At 52.8% G+C, this 24,945-nt stretch overlaps 8 protein-coding genes and 1 non-coding gene across 9 annotated transcripts; 2 read left to right on the forward strand and 7 right to left on the reverse strand.

Annotated features, from left to right (window-relative positions):
* Positions 1 to 143: 143 nt before the first annotated feature.
* On the reverse strand, positions 144 to 2,220 carry SEPMUDRAFT_70158 (uncharacterized protein). The gene is made up of 2 exons (XM_016909891.1): positions 1,970 to 2,220; positions 144 to 1,909 (listed from the first exon to the last, which is right to left on the reverse strand). The coding sequence occupies exons 1-2, from the start codon at positions 2,013 to 2,015 to the stop codon at positions 840 to 842; spliced, it is 1,116 nt and encodes a 371-aa protein (XP_016758866.1). The 5' UTR covers positions 2,016 to 2,220; the 3' UTR covers positions 144 to 839.
* A 253-nt stretch (positions 2,221 to 2,473) lies between these two features.
* On the reverse strand, positions 2,474 to 4,159 carry SEPMUDRAFT_90128 (uncharacterized protein). The gene is made up of 2 exons (XM_016910522.1): positions 2,841 to 4,159; positions 2,474 to 2,784 (listed from the first exon to the last, which is right to left on the reverse strand). The coding sequence occupies exons 1-2, from the start codon at positions 4,085 to 4,087 to the stop codon at positions 2,613 to 2,615; spliced, it is 1,419 nt and encodes a 472-aa protein (XP_016758867.1). The 5' UTR covers positions 4,088 to 4,159; the 3' UTR covers positions 2,474 to 2,612.
* Positions 4,160 to 4,706: 547 nt separating this feature from the next.
* Positions 4,707 to 6,062, reverse strand: SEPMUDRAFT_48483 (uncharacterized protein; the record flags this gene model as incomplete). Its single annotated transcript, XM_016909070.1, has 2 exons — positions 4,707 to 4,945; positions 5,003 to 6,062. The coding sequence occupies 2 exons, from the start codon at positions 6,060 to 6,062 to the stop codon at positions 4,707 to 4,709; spliced, it is 1,299 nt and encodes a 432-aa protein (XP_016758868.1).
* A 986-nt stretch (positions 6,063 to 7,048) lies between these two features.
* On the reverse strand, positions 7,049 to 8,539 carry SEPMUDRAFT_150752 (uncharacterized protein). Its single transcript, XM_016906374.1, has one exon. The coding sequence runs from the start codon at positions 8,420 to 8,422 to the stop codon at positions 7,418 to 7,420; it is 1,005 nt and encodes a 334-aa protein (XP_016758869.1). The 5' UTR covers positions 8,423 to 8,539; the 3' UTR covers positions 7,049 to 7,417.
* A 401-nt stretch (positions 8,540 to 8,940) lies between these two features.
* On the reverse strand, positions 8,941 to 9,041 carry SEPMUDRAFT_t60. The gene has a single exon. It is a non-coding gene; the product is annotated as a tRNA-Lys (tRNA).
* A 271-nt stretch (positions 9,042 to 9,312) lies between these two features.
* On the reverse strand, positions 9,313 to 13,417 carry SEPMUDRAFT_150753 (splicing factor 3B subunit 1). Its single transcript, XM_016906375.1, has 2 exons — positions 13,270 to 13,417; positions 9,313 to 13,191 (listed from the first exon to the last, which is right to left on the reverse strand). The coding sequence occupies exons 1-2, from the start codon at positions 13,277 to 13,279 to the stop codon at positions 9,572 to 9,574; spliced, it is 3,630 nt and encodes a 1,209-aa protein (XP_016758870.1). The 5' UTR covers positions 13,280 to 13,417; the 3' UTR covers positions 9,313 to 9,571.
* A 1,302-nt stretch (positions 13,418 to 14,719) lies between these two features.
* Positions 14,720 to 16,403, forward strand: SEPMUDRAFT_70171 (glycoside hydrolase family 5 protein). The gene is made up of 3 exons (XM_016909892.1): positions 14,720 to 15,003; positions 15,065 to 16,012; positions 16,128 to 16,403. The coding sequence occupies exons 1-3, from the start codon at positions 14,821 to 14,823 to the stop codon at positions 16,278 to 16,280; spliced, it is 1,284 nt and encodes a 427-aa protein (XP_016758871.1). The 5' UTR covers positions 14,720 to 14,820; the 3' UTR covers positions 16,281 to 16,403.
* Positions 16,404 to 17,035: 632 nt separating this feature from the next.
* Positions 17,036 to 18,862, reverse strand: SEPMUDRAFT_150755 (putative endopeptidase K). The gene is made up of 5 exons (XM_016906376.1): positions 18,628 to 18,862; positions 18,281 to 18,571; positions 18,063 to 18,151; positions 17,887 to 17,976; positions 17,036 to 17,822 (listed from the first exon to the last, which is right to left on the reverse strand). Exons 1-5 carry the CDS (start codon positions 18,829 to 18,831, stop codon positions 17,312 to 17,314), a joined length of 1,185 nt encoding a protein of 394 aa, XP_016758872.1. The 5' UTR covers positions 18,832 to 18,862; the 3' UTR covers positions 17,036 to 17,311.
* A 4,530-nt stretch (positions 18,863 to 23,392) lies between these two features.
* On the forward strand, positions 23,393 to 24,410 carry SEPMUDRAFT_150756 (RraA-like protein). The gene is made up of 2 exons (XM_016906377.1): positions 23,393 to 23,475; positions 23,545 to 24,410. Exons 1-2 carry the CDS (start codon positions 23,429 to 23,431, stop codon positions 24,197 to 24,199), a joined length of 702 nt encoding a protein of 233 aa, XP_016758873.1. The 5' UTR covers positions 23,393 to 23,428; the 3' UTR covers positions 24,200 to 24,410.
* The last annotated feature ends 535 nt before the right edge of the window (positions 24,411 to 24,945 follow it).

The raw sequence follows: 24,945 nt of genomic DNA on the forward strand, positions 1-24,945 counted from the left end.
GGCATGTGACAACTGCCCAGCACTTGGAAGGACGGGAAGTCACAGACTCACGACGAAGCAGTCGGAAGCACACTCAATAATAATCAATCAGGAATAACGATGGAATATTTCGAAATTCAAAAGGGACCGAAGGGTTCGAGGTTAAGTTTGTTAGATTACCTTAGTCTGGTGGAGCCGTGGACCGCTATTGCTTAATTGTGCTTGGGCCAAAACTTAGCATTTGAATAGAATCTTTCTGCCGTTGCGAACCAGACTCCATTGACGAGTTGATTGGTAGGGTGCGACTTCGGGTTCCGGGCAGCCATCACACTCCAGAATTCAGACTTGGACATGAACATGAACTTGACGACGTACTGTAGAACTCAGGGAGGTAGGTAGGTATTCATCCATGGTGTGTGGGACAAGGAAAACACAAACATGCCATGCCATGCCGCGCCGATTCCAAGACGCTTTCGTCAACACACTCAAGGACAGGGCTTTGTCCGGAAATGGGAGTGGTGGGAGCTCGCAGCCAAGCATTAACAGCAAGGAATGTGCTCACTAGAACGCCGTCAGTGCGCTGAGTGCGGTAACGATGCCAAGTTGACATGGACACCGACCAACTACTACACAAACAGGAGCACAGGAACTGGGAAAATGCGCTACTCTGGTTGAAAAAAAGGAGCAAGTCACGTTCGCCGGTTGTCTCGCCTGTGAATTGCGGCCTCGTATTAGGTAGGTACGGAGTTTCTCCTGCTGTGGGTCATAACGTCGTCTCCATGTGCTATTGCCCGGCCGGGAGGTCATGTCATTCGGCCATCCTCTCGCTCATCGAGTGCCTCGCAGTCGTGAACAGACCACTACAAATCATTGTATCCCAGGATCCTCTTCGGCAAGCCTTTCTCACTCACAGCCCAAGTCCACGCTCGTCCAGCTTCCCCCTGGAAGAGAGACTCGGGTGCGCTCGACTGCTCCAGCATACCATCCTTTTCCATGGACTTCATCTCATGTCCAGTGGTATACGTGAGGAAATGCTCAAAGTCCTTTGTTTCTAGCGCCAGCGCATTCCCCGAAATTCCATGACACAAACATGGCTCTTTCGTCAGAAGACCTCGCTCCAGAATACACTCCCTCCCCCTCATAATCGCCTTGTCGATCCGGTCCTTCAGATTTGGGAAGTATTCCTTGATACTCTCCAAACTCGTGACCACACCGGGTGCGCCGTGGCATACCTGGACCAATCGATCCCTCTCAGGAGGTACACTGCTTGGGAAGTTACCGGAGTCGTACTGGTACGTCAACAGCACCGCCAACTCCGCCTCCAACTTCTCTGCATACTTCTTCGGGTTCGTCAGCACGACTTGTGTAATGATTCCCATGGCACCATGGATAGCACCAATGTAAGCTTTTCCATGCCACTTCCAAGGCCGCGGGGTATCCAGAATTGCATCTACGACATCATCTTGCGTGTCCGTGATCAACTGCAAAGTCTTTGGCTCATCCATGAAAGAAGCTTTGACAAGTCTCAGCAGATAGAGATATCCAGCCCGACCAAAGAGGAGTTCATTCTCGGTATCCTCTTCCAGTACTTCAGCGCTGTAATCGCACAGATCTGATGCCATATCCGCGTCTTTTGAACTGGCAGCTCCTATGGCAAGGAGTGCGAGTATGTCGTCTGTAATCCCACACTTTCCCACCTGAGGTCCAGGATACGAGGCAATATTGTCTTGCGCATGTTTGAGGTAGGCAGCTGACCAGACGCCGAGGGGATGGCCTTCGATCTCGAAATCCGGGTACAAGCCTTGTAGAACGAGGAAGGCGTAGGCGACACTGACTGGCCCTTTGAAGAGACCACCGCCGGGTTTGATGGAGGAGGGAGGGTATTCTGTTATGAGGCGTGTGAGGGAGGCTTCAAGCTGGCGACGCGGGTCTGTATACGCATTAGTGCTGTCGGTTACCCAAGGCGATTTCGAAAAGAAGAGTGTCTCACCTCGTCGTGCGGGCGTCGCATCGTTCTTGAAGTAGCGAGGAGGCATCGCGAGTAGCTGAAATAGTCGACGCGCAACTTGATCACGGCGAAGGTGAGTGAGTGTTCCTTGACTACCTGTACCTATTAAGTTGCGCTTAGGTAGGCATCACGCGAGTCGCGTTGGTTGGTGCGCTGTTCGAAGTCTGTAGATTTCAGCGATACCTATCTTTGAGGGTGAATGTGAGGTATGAGGATCGAAACACACACACACAGATGGTGCGAGTGATAGGCTGGTGAAGGTGAAGTTCCAAGGTTGTCTCCGACGAAAGCACGAAACCTGACGAGTTTCAGGTGGGCTGAAGCTGAAATACTGTGACGTAGCACGAGCACGAGGATACCAAGATAGGTACCTCCTACAGTAAGCGGAGAGCAGTCCGCTGAGAAGGTGGGGGTCGGGCTGTATACAACCCTATTCGATATATGGATAGAGTACCTAAGCCACATACATGTAACGGGAACAGAGTCCGCTCATAGTGGTATATATATGTAGTAGACTGTGAACAGGAATCCATATGTTGTACTGTGTGGAGCCTAATCTATGAGGTACCCATGCATCGAGAACGCTCCCACCATGAAGTAGTTTACGCCAGACCAATAACCCCCTCTAACCCTTCTTGCTGATGCGGTCCAAACGAGCTCTGTTGACGGCAATCTGGTCATCCACCTTGTCCGTCTTGTTGATGATGCGGTCAATGTGCTTGTTCTGGGTATCAATCTCCTCGCCCATGGCCTTGCCCAGCTGATTGAGCGTTCGAGCACCGCGATGAATGGCGTCCCTGGAGTGAAATTAGTAAGATGACAGGACAAAAAGACACTGTCGAATGCAACTCACAAGTTATCATCGATTTCATTCTCCATTTCGTCATCCTCGCTATCAGCCTCGAACTGGTATTTGGCCCGATCAGCCAAACTCTTCTGGTTCTGCTGTCGCACTACGTTGCCGTTGAGATCCCGCTGCTGTGCCTGATGTCTCGCCGTTGTGCTGTACGCTTCCGCGCGCGTGGCATCAGCCTGTCTCCGCTCAGCTTGGTGCTTCTCCAGTGCGATGGCATTGGCCGCTTGCTCTCTCTTGTTGGCAGTGAAGGGGTTGGCCACGTGAACTGCAAACATGCTTCTGTTCAGTGTCTTCAGTTCTCTCGCCTTTTCCTCCGCTAGACGGTTCTGGTTGGACGCCATATCCAGGTTTCGTTCCGTGTTATGAATGCGCTCTCCCTGTGCCCCCAGTCTGGCCAAAGTCTCCCGTCCAGTCTGTTCAGCCTGCTCTGCGATTCTGCGCGCGTTCCGAGTAGATGCAACATCTTGTTGTTTGATGAATCGGATCTCCTGCTTCGCAGCGTTCACGTCTTCCTCCTCTTGCTCTTCCGCCGTGAGTTCTCGCGGAGGACCAGAACCATATCCGCCGGGCATTTCCGTTGAGTCGTAGCCACCTGTGTTGCTATAGCTGGCATCGCCACCTTCATGAGGAAGCTGTCCTTCTTGCTGTGCTGGTCGACTCTGCGCTCGTGTCGCAGCATCACCGAAGAGGGCGTCTCTCCCGGCTTGTGTGTTCATAGTCTCGTTGCTGTTCGTCCTGCCCAATCCTCCATAGCTGCCGGCTCCATATCTCGAGTGCGAAGGCTGGCCGTTGCCATATGGATCGCTGCCATAGCCGCCCACCTGCCCATAAGAACTGCCTTGTCCACCATAACCAGGCCGCTGCGAAGGCCCCCCACCATACCCTCCAACCGGCACAGGGCTCTTGTCATATCTGTTGGGCGCAGGGCCGCCACCGCTGTTGGCGTACGCCGGGGGCGCAGCTTTATCTCCCGCTAAACTCAAGCTTCCAAACGAACTCGTGGGCGGTTGTGACAAGTTGCTGGCACTTCTTGCATATGGGTCATTATTGCTTTGATTGGCGTACGGGTTTCCACTGCTCTTCGCGTATGGATCGGTCCCCGATGGTGGCACGGCGTATGGGTTGCTGGATGCAGGCGCAGGCGAGCCTGACTTGCCCTTGGACCTCCCACCAAAGAGTGACGACTTCTTGGCCTCGAGATCTCCGTCCTTCTCCTTGTCCTTTTTGCTTAGACCGAAAGGCATGGTTGGGAACTGGTTGTGTAGGTAGGTAGATTGGAAGTTGTTGCAGGGGTAGAATGTGAAAGTGAAGTGTAGAGGTCGGCGGGCAGTGGGGAGTTTTGAAGTGTCGATCAGGAGCGATGTTCTGTCTCAGCTCGTGGAGCCAAAACCACAACAATGAGTGGCTGAGTGCTCCTCGTCACTCGTCAAGACGTCAGGCACCAGCCTAAGGTGCCAGGATTCTGAGAACCTTACCTCCTTTTGCCATTCTATATACGGCGGAGGTGAGAATGAGCTACGCGATTGACAAGTTTTCAATGTCTTGAACGTGCTGCGCATGAAACTACTTTTGATCATGTGCGCCGCTTCAAAACAGTACATGTATAGTACAGCAGCAGCCTCGCAAGTCGTCCGTAGCGTCCCGTCACTAGCTAGTCCCCTTCAGTAGGCCATCTACAGCTAGTCGGACATCTTTGGCTGACTTGCAGGTCGCCATTCACGACCAATACGAAGCTCTCGGTGAGCGAAGTGCAGCCATCCGCTCTCCTATTCTATATCCATCTGTCGTGCCGTGCTACCTGCCATCATTGCTGCCACGTGAACAATTCGATGGAGATCACAGCGAGTACAGGTACATGCCTTTCTACCAGGCGTTGACATCAAAGTACTCTTCGCCGAAGTAAGTGACCACGACGGTGCGATCCGCGAACTTTCGGCCTGCCAATGCAGCCAAAGCCTTCGCAGCGTGCTCGGACGTTTCGTACTTGAGATAAATCTTGCCAACACCAGTGCTCTGGCGAGAGCCACCTGTAGGTCGAGGCATCTTGACTTCGAGCAGCGGACCGTATTTGGCACATTCCTCCTTGACATCCTCGAGAATCTCTGCAAGGAATAGGTTAGTATACGTAGGACTGTGGGCCAAGGTCAGTAGTGTCTTACCGTCAGCATCATCTGGGTCCATCAGTTCCTCCGGTGTAATCATGTTCATCAAGGCGAGCACACGGCCATTGTCCGCATCGGTCGACTTTGCACCAGCCATCAAGCTCATGGCGTTGACGCTCATCTCGCTGCTGACTTGCTGAATACCGATACTGGCCAGTTTGACGCGCATCGCAGTGTCTGCCAACTCCATGCCATTGAGACTATCCACGGCAACCTTGGTCACGCTGGGATCCTTGTACTCGCAGAACGCGATGCCGCGACTCTCTCCACTCGACTGATTCCTAACCAGAACGAAGCTCTTGAGTTCGCCAAAGGACATGAGCAACTCCTGAATCTGCTCCTCGGCCAAGAAAGAAGGCAGGTTAGTGATAGAGATCTTGTTTTGCGTGTCCGGGACAGTGTTAGACAGTAGTCCAGATTCGTTCTCAGTCTCGTCGATGACGTTGGGCACAATGTAATCTCGAGGACGCTTGATCTGGAGGCCTTTCGGTGCGCCATTCGATGCTCCGCTCGTGTCCATGGCGTCGTGGTCCATAGTAATGCCATCGAGAGCCATGGCGTTGGTCGCATCTTCTGGAGTCTTGAATTCGACAAGCGCGTATGTCTTGTCCTTGCTGCATTGAGCGGAAATGCATGGATCGACACCGCGGGTGATGTTCAGGCCGTTGAGTTGCAGGTTGAAGAAGTCGACCATGCTCTCGTCTGTGGCAGATGGTGGAAGGTTATGCACCATGACACGCTTGGACTGACGTGCACTAGAAGGCTTCAATGCCGAGCTGCTTGCCTGGTTTCCTGGCTGGTTCATGAAAGCCTGCAGTTTAGCTGGGTCCATTGGCTGCTGCCGTGGAGCGCCAGGAAGAGGAAACATGCCCGACAGCTTGGCCTGCTCAGCAGTCACATTGTCGTAGCCAGGAGGCTTGATGTCCCACTGTGTCAATCGACGCTTTCTCTCCAGAACGCTCACAACGTCCGTCAAGTCCGGCGTTGGCTCTCTTGGTTTCTTCGGTGGTGGTGAGCCGCTGGCTTCGCGCTTGATCTGGCGCTCAAGCTGCCTCATATCGTCACGATCCTGGCCGCGATCGCGATGATCTGGACCGTCGCGTCCACCTCCGCGTCCATTGCGGTCATCACGGTCGTCGCGGCGGCCACCACGTCTGTCTGCAAACAGGTCCGGTCGATCTCCACCACGGCGGTCATCGCGGCGCCGTCCTCCATCGTCGCGTCTCGCGTCTCTGCGGTCTGAGACACGGTCTCTGCCCCAACCTCTGTCGTCGCGGTCACGTCCTCCACCACCACCTCCTTGGTAGCGCTCTTCGCGCTCTCTCTCGCGATAGCCACGGCTGGAGGAGTAGCTGTCCATCTCTAGTCCACCATCGCGTCGGCGGTGGTGCGGCGAGCGCGAGCGTCGATTGTCGCGGCGGTCCTCATGGCGGCGCCGGTCGTCGCGCCCTGACTGCAGTCTCCGGTCAGACATGCTGTGCTGACCACGTATGTTGTGTTGTCGAAGCCCTTACTAGCCAATCCGACGTGTTCGTGTGCGGGCGAGCGTGATTTGGGAGAGGCTAATGTTAGATGGGTGGAGGGTTGTGGGCGCTGCGATCAGCGTGGTGTGTTGAGTGTTGATCAGAGCTAGGCTGCCTGTCATCGAACTGGGCTCGAGGAAATGGAGCAACTCGAGCAATGTGATGGAACGAGGCCGAGGAGGATGGAGTTCGGAGCATCGAGTAGAGCTCCAAATTTCAGGCGGGCCGTAGAACTGGATTAATCATTAGCGGAGCTGCCCGCTCTGCCGCTGTCTTGACATGAATCAGACATGGAGCCCGCGCTTGATTGGTCTACCGAAACCTTAAAGGCCAGACGATGCGTGCCCGTGGAGGTACTTCATTCTATCTAGGGAGCTCCAGACAGACATATTGACGAGTAGTACGCCCCGCGCACACCCTATCGATTATGTCACAGGATATAGGGAGTCGACGTCTAGTTTGAATCAAGCGAAAGACCTGCTTTCGGGAAAGAAGAATAGACTGATGATGAGTGATTGGGGTTGAGATGAGGCTGTTTGGGAAGTGAAGGAGGCAGATAGGTACAAACGACCACCCGTGCTCTCAGATTTTTCCCATGTAGGTACTCTTCCCAAAGCACCATCGACTCGCTAAACAAACCCACCGGCTTCCACTTGCGCAGTGTTACCCCATCCAGTCTCCTACCTACTCATCTCCCATCATATTCCTCACCCCCTTCCCCTTCCCCTCCATCTTCATCCTCATCCAATCCCCCACCTTCCCAATCGCAAACAAATCATGTTCCGGCTTCGAAAGAATCACATCATCCTCTTCCTCTCCTTCTTCATGAGTCCACCCGGGAGTACCCGCCGAAATCAACTCCTCGCCAAATTTCTTACACGAGCCCCAATCAATCACTACTAGCTGAGGATGATGGTTTTTTTTCATCTTCATCTAGAAATAGACCTAGATTTGAAGGTTTTAAATCATTATGCGCTAGACCGAGGGAATGGATGTGTGCGATTGCGGATTTGAGTTGTTCTTCGAGGAGGGGTATGTTGAGGGGAGGTTGAGGGTTGTTATTGTTGTTGGAGTTTGATGTGGAGTTGAGAGGCGCATCAGCAGCAGCAGCATCGTCGTCATCGTCGTCATGGTCGTCGTCGTCGTCATTATCATCATCATCATCATCATCATTATCGGGGAAATAGTCGAGATCAAGAAAATATTCATACAAAGTCTTCCACACCCGCTCAAGCACAATCCCCACAATCCGTCCTCGCGCAACCACACAGCCGTGATAGGTGACAATATTCGGATGCGGATGCCGCCGCAGATATTCCAGAGTTTGCATTTCTTCGATATGCATCTGCGGGACCAATGTAGATTCCTCATCTCCAGACAACCAGTCGATTTGAGGACGTTTGAGGTAATGTTTGACTGGCTCGAAGACGGGCGGCGCTAAGGTGAGCTGTTGAGGAGATGTAGGGAACGCTTTTTCGTCGGGGATTCTTCGAAGATTGAGGACGATGTCTTCCAATGAGAGATCATACTTTCTCATCTGGGTGGTTTGGCCCATCCAAGCACGCTGTTCGGTATCAAAGTGGGTCCAGAAGCATCGAGTGAATGCGCCGGTTTCGATGTCGAATGCTTCAAACATCATCACATCGTAGCAAGAGCGAAGCTGAGGCCTCTCTGCTTCGTCCGACGCACTACTCTCTCCCTGGTTTCTTTGCAACGTCCCAGGTGAGGTGGCAATTGCCATGGCAGCGAGGTTCTCGTCGGGCTGTGGTCTGCTTGAACACTTTAGAGGTGCTGATTCTGCCGATTCTGTAGGCAACAATGAGTCGGGTGTTCTCTCGACGAGGCTGCGGACTGTGGTCTCAGAGTCAGTCGCTTGAGTCATTGCAAGTGGCATTCATATGCGAGGAAGTGGTTGTAAGTGCACAGTACGAGATCATCATGACGATGAGGATGAGGATGATGAGGATGATGATGGTGATGTTGATGATGTTGAGGATGCATTGGGCCTGCCCTGCATGTTGAAGCCAATCCAAACGTCGCTGGCGCCTGGCCTGCTTCCTTCACGCCCGAGCTTGTCCAATCCTCTGTCGCCAGCCGGCGAGGCGCCCGGAGCAGATGTGCTGAAGCATGTGAAGAGCACCAGTCGACAGTTATGCCTATCCCAGTTCCAATCGTGTGCCTCGCTGCTGCCTTGCCTGCGGCACAGTATGAGCGGACGTGGATGACCCAGTACTGCATGATGACGGCCAACCTGTCCGAGTCAAAGACTAAGGTACATGTAGTCTACGCAGAGGGCTAGTATCTCCCAATAGATAATACCTGGAAAAGAAGGAAGACGTCTAGCTTTCAAAAAGTAGGAACAAAAAACCAAACCAAACCAAAAAGAAACCAAAAAATAAATTGTATAGGAATAGCCGAAGGTGGGGCTCGAACCCACGACCTTGAGGTGTTCTGTAAACAACCATTACGGTTATCATAAGAGCCACACGCTCTACCGATTGAGCTACCCCGGCAAGGGGTTGTATTTGATGATAGGGGAATGGGGAAAACTGTATATGACTGCCCAAATTATTGAATTCTTTGTGGTGGGGAAAATTTTGACGCCGATGGGCCGATCACTCGGGCCCCCACCACGGTGGTGCCACAAATACCTGACTTCGGATGTCGAACGAGAATACATGTACGTACTGCACGTACCGTTCGAAGAAGCTATCAATGGTCAATAGGGCGGCGTCACAGAGGAAAGCAGGAATGGAATCAAATGGAGAAAAGTGAAAATCTTGAGGCGACAAAATGTTTTCGGTGGTAGTTCTAAGACTTGAACTACCGTATGTCGTTCTAATAGCTAGCTACACTGAAGGTAGGGCATACCGGGACATCTGTCCCATGCCGGGTTGCTTCTGTTATACACACCACAAACATCATGCCTCGTGGTATGCGCAGGCTGTGCGAGCGGAATCTGCGACATTGCGCTGTGCAGACTAGTCGAGCATGACACTGCTCAGGCCACACTTGCTCTCTCCCCCACCCTGTGAAAAGGGGTCTACAAGACGACCATCAACTCGTGCCTGATCATCTTCTCGTCGTCCATCGCGGGATAATAAGGAACCATGGCGTCTGCGCTCTGCACGTAGGCGTCGTTGTACAGCCTCCAGTAGGGCACTCGGACTTTTCTCGCCGGGTGGAACAGACCGGCCCAGACGTAGTTCATGACTGCGCCCGTGCCCACTGCCAACCGGATGGCGTCGATCGCTTCGATGACCCGGTCGATCACGTGTGGACTGGTCTCGAACAGATTAGGGTAAAGGAGGTTCAGCAGGTGCAACATCGCATCCTCACACCCCAGACCAACCACACCGAGCGCGATATGCTTGACGACACTGGCAGCAGTCTGACGATGGACCTGATCACGATCGATGAGGGCATCTTCGAGAAGTGGTGTGACGGCATAGACATAGTCTTTTGCCATTTCGCCAATGTACTCAAAGAGGAAGGAGAGCGACTTGAGGACACCATTCTGCACGTTGAGCTCCGGAACGCGATACTCGTTCATGAGTGCGGGCAAGACCGTGAAGGGCGCACAGGTTTCAGCCACGATGCCGATGGCGACGGCGGTACACACACGAGACTGACGTTCTTGTACACGCAGATTGTTCAGCAGAGTAGCAAGCACATCTTGGGGTCCAATGGCTTTGGCAATGAATCCAAATGTGTTGTTTGCTGCTCGTCGAATGCCTTTCTTATGGGCTTTGAGCATGTCCAGAAGTTCGAAACAGATACGCATCCATTCTCGAGCATTGACCGACTCGGGTCCGCGGTCAGCGATACGCCCCACGAGATCAATCGTGTTCTCTTGCACCTTCTCGTGCCTGTTGCGCAGGATCGGTGTCAGTCGTGGCAGCAGATCCTTAATAGGGGGCTGCATGCTGCTGATACCGACCACGGTAACAATGCTCCTCATCGCGCCCAGGATACTACCTAGCACTTCGGGGTACTCTTCGCCAAGGTATTCGTACAGTACAGAACCGAGTTTTCCGAGAAGGACGTCCTCGTCGCATTGCTTGAGCACAATGGCAATGCGGCTGATGAGATCTGCAGCCTGTTGTCGTACCGTCGCAGACTTGTTGTGGAGCCGGAATAGGATGGTACTGACAATTTGGGGCAGATATGGCTTGCATCGAGTCCCAAGGGAGTTCACGACGGTACCAAAACCATTGAGCAGGACGACGTCTTCCACACTCTGTTCCTGGAATGAGTGCAGAATGCCGTCAACCAGACGCTCTTCCAGTCGTTCATTGATGTCGGCAGCGCCCATAGCGGATACAACTTTTTCAATGGTCTCGACTGTCATCTTGCGATAGGCCTCGCTTTCGTCCTTGAGGTTGTTGACGATGCGTTCGACAATCTCGCCCACACCGACTTTGTGACCCAGATCGACAGTGGTCTCCACGACTTGCTTGTAGTTGCGCTTGTCCAGTGCCATCCTGCGCACCCAGAAGCTCTTGAAGAAGTCGTTGAGGACGGTCTCCTTGAGGTATGCGGCTGTGACGCCAGCACCACCGGCGCATTGACTGATGACTTTGAGCACAACCTTCTTCATTTCCTCATCTGGCGACTGGAATTCTCGCAGCAGAATCTCCATGATCTGCGAGGTATAGTAGTTGCCATACTCTTCGTCCATGAGGGGGATGATGTAACCGACAGCCTTTAGAAAACCCGCCAGTCCTTTGCCACGCTGCTTGCGTGCTCCCGTCCAGAGGGGATTGAGAATATCGTCGAAGCTCTCAATACCGAATGGGTTCGATGCTTCTGCCAGAGCTGCCAATGCGAGAGAGGTGACAGTCCTCACTTTGGCCTGCTCGTCGTTCAGATTCTCCCCAATGCAATCTACCAGTCCTTTGAGATGAGGGAGCACAGCACAACCCATAAGGATAGGGATCTGCTGGATGATCTTGACACCGGTGTGCCTTGCCTGCCATGACTTTTTACTCTTGCACACAGCTTTCAGGAATGGCAAGAGCGTAGGAATACCGAGTGCCGAAGCGACGACGGCGAATGCACGAGCAGTGGTATTGCGCACGTACTCATCAACGTGATCAATATCGGGTCGCATTGTGCTGATCATGGTTGCCAGTCCAGCTGCTTTGGCGAGGTTGGAGATGATTTCACGTCCCTCGACGCGCGCGTAGTAGTCTTGATCGATCAAAAGTGGTTCGATCACAACCAAGATCTTGTGTACATACGGTCTGACGAGGTCGTCCAGCTTGTAGAGGATACGATCGATGACCTTGACGAGCAAATGTCGTTCCTGGTCTTCAAGACTCTTCTCCATCAGCAGTGGCAGAATCTGGTCAAAGAGCGGTCCAGCGCCAAAGCTTCGTGCGTTGTCGGTGAGTTGACGCAGCGCAGTCTTGCGCATGGGAGGCGTGCCGTTCTTGACTTTGAGCAGTAATCGCATAATCTTGCGTTGCTTGAGCTCCTCCACGCTCAAGTCGTTCTCGTCAGCACCGTCCACGAGCTTTCCGAAATATGCCATGTCTTCGGCCTTGAAGAATTGCAAATCTCCTACACCAGGAATGTCGGATGGCAGCGCCTTGCCCATCGATCGCGGGTCGACCGATCGCTGATTCATGAAACCACCTGGGGCAGGCGTAGCAGAGGGCGCAGCCCGTCGCACGGGCGCACGCAACGGTTCGTAGCCAGGGGGTGGTATCAAAATCTTGTAGCCCTCGCCGGGCAACATCTCGTCGAGCTCTTCATCGGAGAGTGGTGCGTTGCGTCCAGAGAGATCGCCACCGAAGGCCATGACGGGTCCCGATGGGGTCGCCTCTGGCGCTCCATTGGGCTGCCCGCCGCTTCCTCCTGCAGCAGACACCATATCCCACTTGGAGCGCTTCTTCAATGGTGCAGCTTCCGCCTCGGGCGCAGGCAGCGAGTCCCACCTCGACTTCTTAGGGGCGACTTCACTATCCGTGGCTTGTCCATTCGTATCACTGGTGGGCACACTTCCCTTCGCTTCGGTCGTCTCCTCGCCTCCATTATCCCAGCGCCTCTTTCTCGCCCGCTTCCGCTTCTCTGCGTCACCGTTGGTCTTCTCTGCAGGCTCAGGCGTCTTGTCCTTGAGCGTCGCCCGGTGCTCCACTCCTTCCATCTCGTCATCGTCGCCATTCGCAATCTTCTCCTTGTTCTGCTCCGCAATGAGCTTGCGCACGCGGTCCTCCTCGCGTTGGATCTCCCGCTCAGCCATGATCTCCTTGTACGTCTTCTCGCCATCGCCCTCTAATCCGCGCTGGAAACGTCTCTTCTGGTAGTCCGTCTCGCGACTTGCGATTTGCGCCTGTTTCTCGCGGCTCTCCAGAATGTCATCCTCGGCTGTCTCGCCCTGTGCCCACTCGCTCCTCTGCGCATCGGTCGCCGTATACTGGCCGACCAGCCTGCCGCTGTCGCCGCCTTCGTCTTCCATGTCCACATCGTCGTTGACATCGATGGTCGTGTTATAGCCCGCAAATTTGTCGCCCGAATCGTTTCCATACAGGTCCTTGTCAAAGTTCTCGGTGAGGGAGACGCCCTTGTTGGTATCAGCGCGTTGGCTCGAGCTGTCTTTGAAGCCTTTCTTTCCTGCGTTGCGCTCGGCCTGCGCCTGTCGCACCTTGTCGAAGGCGGCTATTGCAGCAGTGTCAGCAGAGGTGTACGCGATGGAGACGTGAATTGATGAGAGGGGTGAAGGAGGAAGGGCCTTACCGTCCGACATGGCGGCGGGTAGCGAGCTCAGCAAGCTGAGGCTGCTATGGTGGGCGTCAATGTGATGGCGAGAGGGTCAGTCTGCCAGAGAGAGTGGTTCTCTGCCTTGCCGCAGGATGTTGAGCGTTTCGTGCGAGTGGGGAGCCGTGGTGTGTTGTGGACGTGAACTTGGACGTGGTGTTGCTGGAGGATTGATATGCGAAGTCGGTCCATCCGTTACTTTGCTAGCGCGCGCGATACGGGTAGAACTACGGCTGACTAACGCCGTCCCGCCCGCTTGAGGCTCCCGTCTCTTTTCTTCCATCAGCAGCAGCGACACTCTTGATCTGGAACATCTCTTGCACATGCCTACCAGACCAGAAATACCCAGCAGTCATCACTCAAGGTCCACGCCTGTGGTTCAACCTCCTTCACAACAGGCCACCATCACCAAGACTGCATATAGTTTAGGAGAATGAGACCTCGACAATGCCCCAGGCTTCCAACATGAATGGTGGTACTTACGAACTCGGGCTCCTGAGCTCTCGAGTGAACCATTATCCTACGGCGCCAGCAGCAGTTTTGTTTGCGCGGAGGGACCTCTCTCTCTCTCTCTCTCTCTCTCTCTCTCTCTCTCGGCTCGCGAGGTGGCTGATCATCTCTGCGAGTTGGAGGAGAGATGCCGACGACTCAATCGGCCTCTCGATGTTACCGAGCAGCAACCAGTGGAGACCTAGTCGCCGGGTATTAATTTCATCGATTGATTAGCTGTCCGGGTATCTGAGCGGCTGCACGTGCCTCTCGCGACGAGAGGCTCGTCGGCGGACCACCTTTGATCCTTCTACTTACCTTGGAGCGCTCTCTCTGGGGCGTACCCACCACAAAGTACAGGTAATGTCAGGTCGAGTCTTCCAGGCTCCAGACGCCTTGATCACAACTGTTCCGATTCACGTGCCTGCACTGCCTGGTAGACGATCCCATAGACTATAGGGTTGGTACCTGCAATCATGCGTGGCCCCGGCCCTGTGTCCCGAGCCAATTCACCAACCACTCTGCCCGCACGTTCTTATTTAACCGTCACATACAGGCCAAGAAGTCAATCGGCAGGTGAAGTTCGTGTGTTCGTGGAACATTTTTGTCCGTCCCCACGCCTTGGCACGTTGGTAATTTTCCAGACTTTATGTCTGCGGGGAAACGCAGATCATTTGTGGTGATACAACGCATCAGGCTATCAGCAGGATTGCTAGAGCTCGAGTCCGGCGATATCAACACGGCCTGGACACGACGCGGGTACTCTATCCGCCCCCTGGAAAGCTGCCGCTCGGCCAGTAGAATCCCCGTCCGCGTCGGACCGCCAGTATTGCCCTGAAGATGTCTGAGACTAAAGACGACTGCGAATACGCAAAGCGCCCGGGTGCCTCCACTGCTGTCCCGACTGCCCTCATGCCATGCGCACAACGGAGCCATGGCAGAGTTGGCAGGGAGCTCCTGGAACTCCTATATATCTTGCAGCCAACGCCACCACCATGTCTGCCCGCTGGGACATCGCAGACCGCTGTCCTCCATTAAAAGATGTTGATGAGACTCGTGACCGTGGGCGCTGCCTTGACGGCTGTCGTCGCTGCGATACCAACTCAAAGGCGAAGTGCATGGCCGTTTGCACCCTTCAAGACCAGCGGAAGGGACATTGTGGACACCAATGGCGACAAGGTCCTGTATGCTGGTACGAACTGGCCAGGACACAACGATGTCATGGTATGTGGATGATCACTGACCAGCTCTCGAGGCTAGCCGCCACTAACAGATATCTGTTCAGATCCCGGAAGGTCTGCAGTATCAATCAATCGAAAGCATCGTATCCATGATCAAGAGTCTGGGAATGAATGTCGTTCGCCTCACCTACGCAATTGAAATGGTTGACGACATATTTTCGAACAAGAACTCCACGCTCAGTGCAGCTCTTGATAATGCTCTCGGCTCTGTGAATGGCTCCATCGTCCTGCAACAGATCTTGAGCCACAATCCTTCATTCACAGCTTCGACAACGAGATTAGAAGTCTACGATGCAGTCACCGCAGAGTGTTACAAGCAACAACTCCTCGTCCACCTAGACAACCATGTATCCAAGGGAGAGTGGTGCTGCTCGACAGGTGATGGCAACGCATGGTTTGGCTCCGAGTTCTTCAACGTCGAGAACTGGCGTCGAGGCAATGCCTTTATGGCTAATCACGCCAAATCTTGGCCCGCATACGTTTCCCAAGGACTCCGCAACGAACTCCGCGATCCCAACAACACCGCTCTCAACTACGGCTGGGAATCCTGGTACCAGAACGTGATCCCCACCGCCGACGCCGTCAACGCCGCCAACCCGGACCCTCTAATCTTCTACTCCGGCCTCCACTTCGACACCGACCTGGCCAACGTCACCGCCGGCATCCCCCTGACCCCCGACGGCAGTGTCTTCGACATCTCCGACTTTTGCTATGCCGACAAAATCGTCTTTGAGCTGCACAATTACAACAACGCCCTCGCAGATGCCAACTGCGCCAATTTCAATCTCACCAAATCGGGTTATAATGCTATGGATATCAGTAGCACTTCGACAGCGAAGAATTTCGCACCCGTCGTGTTGACGGAATTCGGGTTTCCGCAGACTCCGACGAATTATACGCTGCCGTATGCGCAATGTATTAAAGAGTATTTAACTACTGCGCTACCTGGTGGGCCGGGAGGTTGGATTCATTGGGCTGTGGGGGGCAGTTATGTGAGTTATCCTTTTCTTTCCTTCTTTCTTTCCTTCTATTTTTCGTATTCTAACCATTCATCAACCACTGCCTTGCTTGATACGGATATTGATATTGATGACATGACCACCATAGTACATCCGAGAAGGCGTCCAAGACAACGACGAAACGTGGGGGCTGTTGAATCACGATTGGTCCGCGTGGAGATCTCCGGCCGCGGTGGAAAATTATTTTCTGCCGTTTGTGCAAGCTACGCTGGGTGAAGAAAGTTATGGATACTCCTCCTAGGTGAGAGACTGTGTGGGTGTGAGGGGGAAGGAGAGGGGGAGGGGGGAGAGACGTTTTCGTATTTCTTGATGAGTAGTAATGTATGTAAGGTAGCTAGGAATTATGATATCAAGCTTGCCAGGCCTTCTGTTTTCTTTTTCATCTTTTCCCCCTTTTTTCATGATGAAGAAATCCTCTTGAAAACACAGTATTCATTCGGGTTCTATCCGAATACTAATTAGCTCAGCTACCTACCATAATGTCATTGTCTTCCACACCCTGTCTGAATTTCACCCTCACCAAAGAACTCCCAGAACCTTACCTACCTAACCTAACCTAACCTATGTACCTCACCAAATATACTCCACGAGCACTAGATTTGTTTCTTTTTCTTTTTTTTTCTTTTTTTATTTTCTCTTTTTCTTTTTTTTTCTTTTCTTTTGTCTAAATCTACCTGGTATGCATGTATCCGGCAACGCAACTGTCGATAATAAAGTTATCGTGATGAATATTTTACAGTAGGTATGTAGCGAACAAACCAAGCCGGTAGAAGTGAACCTAGGTATCAAAGGTAAGGTATCAATCAAGTTCCAAGGATAGAGCAAAGAAACGAAAAAACGAAAAAACGAAAAGAACAGAAAAAGAAAAAAAGAATAAAAGAATAAAAGAATAAAAGAATAAAAGAATAAAAGAATAAAAGAAAAGAATAAAAGAATAAAAGAATAAAAGAAAATCGTCAAGATAAACAAAATTGCATCATGAAAATGAATGTTTTTCTCTACTCTACTTGAATATGTAAAAAAAGGGCCCTTGCAAATCCACAAAACATTTTCACTCTGCTTTTTTTCCTCCTCTTTTTTTTCTTCTAAAATTCTTTTCTTCATGCAACCCAATCCCCCTCGCAAGAAATGCTCTCATATGCTATGCTATGCTATGCTATGCTGAATGTATTCATCATCGTCATCATCGTCATCATCGTTCTTCTTTTGCTGAGTAGTAGTAAAAGGTACCACTACCAATTCGCGGTGTGCGTCATCAGAAGAAGAAGAAATTTATGCACCGTTGCCGTTGTAGGCAAGCTGGTTAACACTGCCGGAGCCAGGGCTAGTGACAACGTTCTTGGTGGAGAGAGACTTGATACGCTCACCGAGAGCAGCAGGGGTACGGGTACCCTCGAGCGAGATGAGGTAAGCAGCAAGACCAGCGACGTGAGGGCAAGCCATGGAAGTTCCGGAGATGGTGTTGGTAGCGCTGTTACCGCCGATCCAGGCAGACTTGATCAGGACACCAGGAGCGAAGATGTCGAGGGAGGTACCGAAGTTGGAGAAGCTGGCGCGGGCATCAGTGCTGCTGGTGGCGCCGACGGTGAAAGCGGTGGGTTCGGAGGCGGGGGAGAAGTTGTTGGCGTTGGCGTTGTCGTTACCGGCTGCGACGACGGTGAAGATTCCGGCGGAGACGGCCTCGGCGACGGCGTCGTTGGTTGCGGTGCTGCGGACTCCACCGAGAGACATGGAGATGACGGAGCGGGCGACACGGTTGTTGCTCTGGGCGTTGCTCACGGCCCTGCACACGAATGTTAGAAATGATGGAGGAGGAGGAGGAGGAGGAGGAAGAGGAGGTAACTCACCAGTCGATACCAGCGAGAACGCCAGAGTTGGTACCAGATCCATCAGCGCCGAGAACCTTGACACCAATGATGTTGGCTTGCTTAGCCACACTGTGATCATGTGTGTTAGTGCAGTTCGGTCAGGTGTGCAGGTATCCGTCACAATAGAAGAATCTTGTGCTTCGTGTGAAACTTACCCGTAAAGTCGACCAGCGACGGTACCAGCGCAGTGAGTACCGTGTCCGTTGGCATCGGTGGCAGACTCGCCAGAGACGAAGTTGGCGCCCTGTGGAAAACATTCATGTCAGCGAAAAACGAGCCAAGGAGGGGGAACCATCTTTGTTGTTGTCGGATTCCATCATTGATGTCTGTTGTTGATGATGGTGGAATGTGGCACACAAGGAGAGAAACTTACAGCAGTGGCACGGCCGCCGAACTCGCTGTGGGAGGTGGAAACACCAGTGTCAATGACATAGACGTAGGTGCCAGAGCCAGCAGTGGTGTCGTAGACGTAGCCAGTTCCAGTTCGGGCCCTGTGCGAGATACGGGCCAAGCCATACTCGGCTGGGGACTGGGTGGTCAAAGCACGCTCGTTGAGGCCGACTGGGATCGAAGCGTAGACCTTGGTGTCGGGCTCGATGCTCTTCACGTTAGGCATGTTGGCAATGGTGTCGACCTCGCTGTCATCACCGTTGAAAGCAAAGCCCTAGGGACTGTTAGTCTGTCGTGTTACGTTTGCATTTCCCAATGAGGACTGCGAACCTTGAAGCTGCCAATGTTGTACTCGTGCTTTGGCTCAATGCTGGCGTTGGAGCGAAGGTTGCCGAGCACGTTGACGAGCTCAGCACCCTCTTCCAAACGGACAATCCACGAGCCTGGAATGGTGTCGGCGGTCTGGCGTTTGTCGACGGTGGCCGCAGCGAGAACCGCTGGCACTGCCAGGAGAAGGTTGCGAATGGAGTTCATCTTGATGGATGTCGAAGCTATTGGGTCTCGAGGAGTGAATGTCTGGAAGATGTGCTGGCTGGATGCTGCTGCTGCTGATGATGAGAGTTACTTGGAGAGGAAATGTTGGCTCCTTATATATCCATTCATCCCAGCATTCTCGACGACGTGAACAGTCCCGCTGGAGATATGAGCTGCCGTCTCGTATCAGGAGCGTAGCGAGCAGATGGATCACAAACACTGGTGTGTTCTTCGCTTACAGACACTGATAGGACGTGCTTCTCGCCGTACAGCCACTCATAGAGCAGCAGGACGTCGAAGGGACGAAGGGTCCATCGGGGCCTAAACGGATATGGCATGCGAACCTGCAGTAGTGCTCATCATGCTATCGAGGAAGCATACATGTATGGGTATGGCACAAGAATGCGTGCATGTGGTCCTCAACATTGCTCGTTCGGGAAGCTCGAGCGCCGCGGCCGTAGGAGGGAGGGAGAGGGTGCAGAGAAGCTTGGTTCTACGGTTCGTTACAAAGCACTTTCCACCACGTCGATCACTGCGCCCGACCAGTTGTACGGTATTCTTGGCTTCGGCTGATCACAGCTGCTTCGAGCAGGAGCCAAGCCTTTGACTGGCCAATATCTGCCCACTCCCGCCACTCACCTCCCAGTTCCAGTTAATCGACGAGTTGAAGCAATGCGGCCCTGAGCGCGGTTGCAGTAGGGCTGCTGTATGGAAGCGCTCGGTTATGCCACCGAAGGACGCCGACAAGGCTCTCCCACACCCGCAGCCGCAGCAGTGTTGGCAGGGCGTGACAGCTATTCAGGGCCTTCTAGAAAGGGAACAATATCGAGTGCTCGCGCACACTTGGCGCAGGAGGGGCCTCCGAGGAAGACGAAGAGACTGGGACTGGCAGTCAACAGTGGCTCGCAATGCCAAGAGCCTGGTAATGCGATGCAGCAGGGATGGTTCGCAATTCGAGCGTCATATGTGCCGAAGCCACAAGACCGTTTGTTGCTCCTTTCTTTGGGTGGGGCGACAACTGCCAAGTATCAGGCAAGGTACATGTAGGTACAGTATACTGTATCTGGTCTGGACTATGGAGGCTCCCGGTCGAGACGGCGCTTCTAAACACACTCATAGGTGCGGAGGTAGCGAGACATGCTTTTGCATGACCACCAAAGCCGATTTTCTGCTTGGAAAAGAGAGAACATTGTCTCAGTCGCCACCACTCCACTCGTAGTATCGTGATGAGCATCGAGATACCCACGTTGGCGAGGAGAAACGTGCAAAGTCGTGCTGCTCCATTGCACAGCATGATCCGCTTTTTCAGAGCTGCCAATGTTCGGGGTTCAGGAGGTTTAGAACTTACCTAGGTGCCCGTCTGAGTAGCCATATTGTTCCTGACGCTCTAGGAAGGTCTTTGTTCGGAAACCTCTCAATCATCCGCTTGATTGGCGCATGTGATTCCGTAGGCGCCTGGGCCATCGCTTAGCAGTGTTAGTATGGAGTAGTAGTTTGTGTCCACATGGACTTCTTTTTTGGAGTGTGGCTCATATAAGGTTACATTCAGAGCCCAGCCAAAACAGCCACACTTGTACGCCTAGCGGAATGCCAAGACAGATGAAGATAAGCCTGCGTCTCAGTTAATAAAGAGATCCAGGATTGCAGGCCACGATTTCAACGTATTGCTTCTTCAGATTGTTACATGTCTGCAGACGCTACCTCGACAAGGCAGGTCAACATATGCTATAGCCATCTATGCTTCCACGAGTCCTGCTGCTTTCGCGGTCGAGACGACATATTGGGAAGGGGGAATTTGCCGGGCCAAGCGAATGTTGATTGCACGTGAAAATAGCACACGCGCTTGTGATGCAAACTTTTTAGTCCGAGCAGCACTTTATGAACTTCATCCCACGCTCAATGAACATGACATTAGTAGCCATGGCCTATCGACCCCTCACGCCTAACCTGGCTGCACCCCAATGAAGACTGTGGAATCGTGCTCAGTCGAATGCTGGCTTTCCCCGGATGGTATGCTCAGAAAGGGCACGTCCCGAGCATCTTGAGGCAGGACGCTCACACAAAAGCAGCACACTAGGAAGCTTGGCGCATGAGAAGTTCTGTCCGGACCTGCGAACCATATATTAGACATGTCTTACTTGGGGGGTTCTGCCAGCGGAGAGACTACTCGGAGGAGAGGTGCAAAGGCGCAGTGAGCGAGCAGCAGCAGAACGACGAGGTACAATACTCGACAGTGCGAGGCTAAGCACATGACTTCCAGGCGGCGGAGCATAAATCGCACGAAAGTTATGCTTGCTGTATGTGGAGCAGGCTGTAGGGCGGGCGAGATCATATGCTTGATCGAAAACTCCTCCTCACGCGTTTTCTCTCGTGTACAGCGAGGCCATCTCACACGGTACATGCGAGCGAAGCATGCGATAACACGAAGTTGACAAGCTTGCTGGCGTGGCGGGCCTCTCTGGATAGTATGGTATAGCATGGCATGGCACGGCAGGGCAGGTCAGGCCAGGGCGTTAGTGAGCCCAGCGCTAGTCCAGATGTTCAAGCCACCGACTGTCTTTCGAAGATGGGGGTTCCGCGGTGGCTTCCGCAAGCACAAATGGGTTGTTTTTGGTCTCGATAGACATGAGTAGGTAGGTGCCTCAGTAGGTATCAGACCCGGGAGTGTCCCGCTCCAGTAAACAGCTCGATACTCCTCGTCTGGCCTTCACGGGGCCATATGTCGTTCATGATGATTCGTCCTCTGTGATATGTAGGTACTAAATGGGGAATGTAAAGGATGTTTTTCGGGAACCTAGGGTCTATGTACCACCTATGGTCTATAGTTCATTTTGGTCAGCTTGGCTTTCTTGGCATTTGTCGGAGCGGTCTCCGAAAGGAAGCACAAGAGGCGAGGGACGGGGCGGACTTCGCCGGACTGCTGAGGAACAGGTATTTCTTCAGACTCCTCCATCTTTTTCAGATATATGTATTGCGACTGCCGCAACGTTCTGTGGTAATACGGCAACAACAAAGACAACGACAGCGACAACAACAGCTACAGCCTTAGAAAGACCGCTTTTCTCTCCGAGCTACGACGAGCAATCTCTCCTTTCCAAAGCGAGCCAGAAGTAGCAGAGGTAGCAGAATGCCGAGCAATCGACGACGACGACTTCTGAGAATACCGCGTGGCGGTCCGACACTGCGAAATAGCAATATCGACGCCATGACAGCCTCTCCAAGGTGATATCAGGAACTCTCAAAAACACTTTGTAGGTATGGAAGGAAAGAAAGATGGAGCGGACATGAACGATTCGAGGGGTTCCAATTCGCACGCTTCTTGAATAAATGCGAAGCGAGAGTGGTGCATGATATGTATTACCTTGCTGTTCTAATCCGGATGTAATGACTTTCTAGAATTGGAATGACTAGAAAAGTATATATACCTACCTAGGTATGTATACTACATGTACTCTCTCGAACATGTTTCACCCTCGAGCCTTCTGAAAAAAATATTTAAGTACTGCAATACCGTTACGCAAAATATTGGACATTCTCGTACTAGCTACCTAGGTAGGTAGGCAAAGAACGAAGGACCTGTCCCGAATGGCTTCCTTGAACCGTTGGTATACCTCTTCACAACGAGGTGGGATACCCAATATTCGACAATAGAGCAAGACAAAAGCCTTCCCTACAGACTACCAGGGTGAGGTTTTTAGCTAGTATTCTCAGTGTTAATATATATAGGCTGAGGTAAGAGGCAAGCATTCCAGCCAAGCTGTGATTGTGATCCTTTCGGACATTTTTATCTTCTTTTGCCCCACTGAACCTGAACCCTTGTGCAGGGCATAACTTTCTTACCTGACTTTTCACCTACTATCACAGCTGATAAACATACACACAGAAGGGCCAAAGTGGATAACGCATCACGCATTTCCCTACTAAAACTCACTCTACACTCACCTTCCGGTCGGACTTCTGGCTGGGAGAAAAAGTTCGAGAGTCGGGAATGGTCGTGGGGAGATAGCACGGAAAGCGGAACACTACCTCCTCCTTACATATATTCGCATTCGGACAACGAAAATCTCTCGCCACTACTCTGAATGACCGCTACTTTTTCTCATCAACCAAGACTTGGGTTGGTTGGTAGTAGTAGCAGTGGTAAAAGAGTGTTCCGCTGCCCGAGATGTTCGGATAGCGGACATGTCTTTGTGGGAAGGCCAGATCGGTGCGCGGGCGGACGCTGGGAGATGATGGAGCTCGGTGTCGTCGCGTGTGAAGCCTCAGGATGCGCGTCAGTATCGTCGGGACTCTAGGAGGTACATGTAGTATGGGTGTAATCGCTGTAGTCGGTGTGGTCGGTGTGGTCGGTGTGGTGTATGAACAAGAGATGCAGGTGGTGCGTAGGTGTTGGTCTTGGGTGGACGCATCGGCAGCTGGCGCACCCCGCCCCGCCCCCCGCCCCGCCCCTCGGCCCCAGCCATCCGCTCCGCCCGCACCCAGCGATATCGGAGCTGGCTTCGCAGCCATACCTTAGAGGGTAGACAAGGTTGATACACATCAGCAAGGCGAGAGAGTGTGTAGAAAGTGTGCTTCCTTCACTTGTGTCGACAGAAATATGAGCGCCGCCAAGAACATTGTCAAGGCCTTGGAGCCGTTCACCAGGTAGACCACCACCATGCCCCCCGTCCCAGCACCATACCCATACCACCAAGAAGTGACAACTCCGTGTAGCTGCGATGTGGCAGATGCCCTCACCAAGCTCAAGGTGCCTCATGGCGGTTTTCTGCCGGGTCTGACCATGTGGTCGCCCCAGCGTCAAGCCGGATCCACCAAGATCATCGGGCCCGCATACACCGTCAAGTACGTGAGGAAGAACTACGAGAACGATGCCAAGCCTTCTGGTCACTACATTGACACGGTCCCCGAGGGAGCCGTCATCTTCATCTCGGCGCCGCCAAAGATGATCAATGCCTGCTATGGCGGCTTGATGAGCACACGAGCACACCACCTGGGCGCTGCAGGCACCATTGTCGATGGCAGACTACGGGATCTCCAAGAACATCGTGACCTGAATTTCCCTGTTTTCGCAAAAGATGTTGGAACGACGGCTCCTGCAGAAGTTGCTCGTGTGAGTGAGGTGAATAGTGGACCTGTACGATTCAACAGCGAAGATCAGGATTCGTATATTTACCCTGGAGACATACTGATTGCGGACCTCAACGGCGTCGTTTGCGTACCCCAGCAGCTCGCCGAGCAAGCTGTCGACTTGATTGCATCGCAAGTCGAGGCGGATGAGAAGGTGGCGGAAGATATCAGAAATGGAGTCCCTGTGGGAGAGTCGATGAAGAAGCATCGAGCGCATGTGAAACAGCCCAAGTTGGCCTGAGCAAGAATAATAATAAAATATATGGGCACCTCACGTACGGAAAGGCGATTGGTCGGGTACAGACGGCGAATATGATATGTCGATATTGCCGGCACCCGGGCACATCATAACAGTAATAGTACTGTAATTTGCTGATTTGCCTCTTCTGTGATTTGGCCGCCGAAGAGAGGCGAAATCTCCGTCGATAATACTGAATCATGACGCGATTGGCAGAAACTGAAGAGAACGAAGTGTCTGCAGTGGTGCGTGCGTGTGTGTGTGTGTGTGTGTGTGTGTGTGCATGTGTGTGCCCACTCTCGATATATTGCCTCCGACCACTTGAGCCGGCCGGTACTACCGGTAAGAGGTACCTCTAGTATAATCACCTCACAAACGGGCAGTTGTTCCAGTTCCAGTTTTCCAGCAAAAGCATCGGAAACTTCACTCTCTTCGCTGCATTCCCCTTTCGTAGCTACATCTCCGCTCCGCTGCCTCGCGGTGACCCACGCGTGAATACTTGCCTGATACCTTTACTCCCCTCGGAACAAGAGTCTACTACCGCTCACCGGATCCGGTATGCGCATGTCTGTGTGGGCCGCTGATAGATAGGAGTGGGTGCCTGAGACTCGTCGGTCAGGCAGGGCTCCATTCGACTGATTCTTGGTGGAAATAGTATCGAGTGAGGTATACTGCGATTTTCTTACGGACCTCGTGGATGGCTTCCGTCGGGGAGAAGTCCCTTTGTTCCTTACTGTAAGGTACTAGGA

Source organism: Sphaerulina musiva, assembly GCF_000320565.1.
Source record: "Sphaerulina musiva SO2202 unplaced genomic scaffold SEPMUscaffold_8, whole genome shotgun sequence".
Classification (NCBI taxonomy): domain Eukaryota; kingdom Fungi; phylum Ascomycota; class Dothideomycetes; order Mycosphaerellales; family Mycosphaerellaceae; genus Sphaerulina; species Sphaerulina musiva.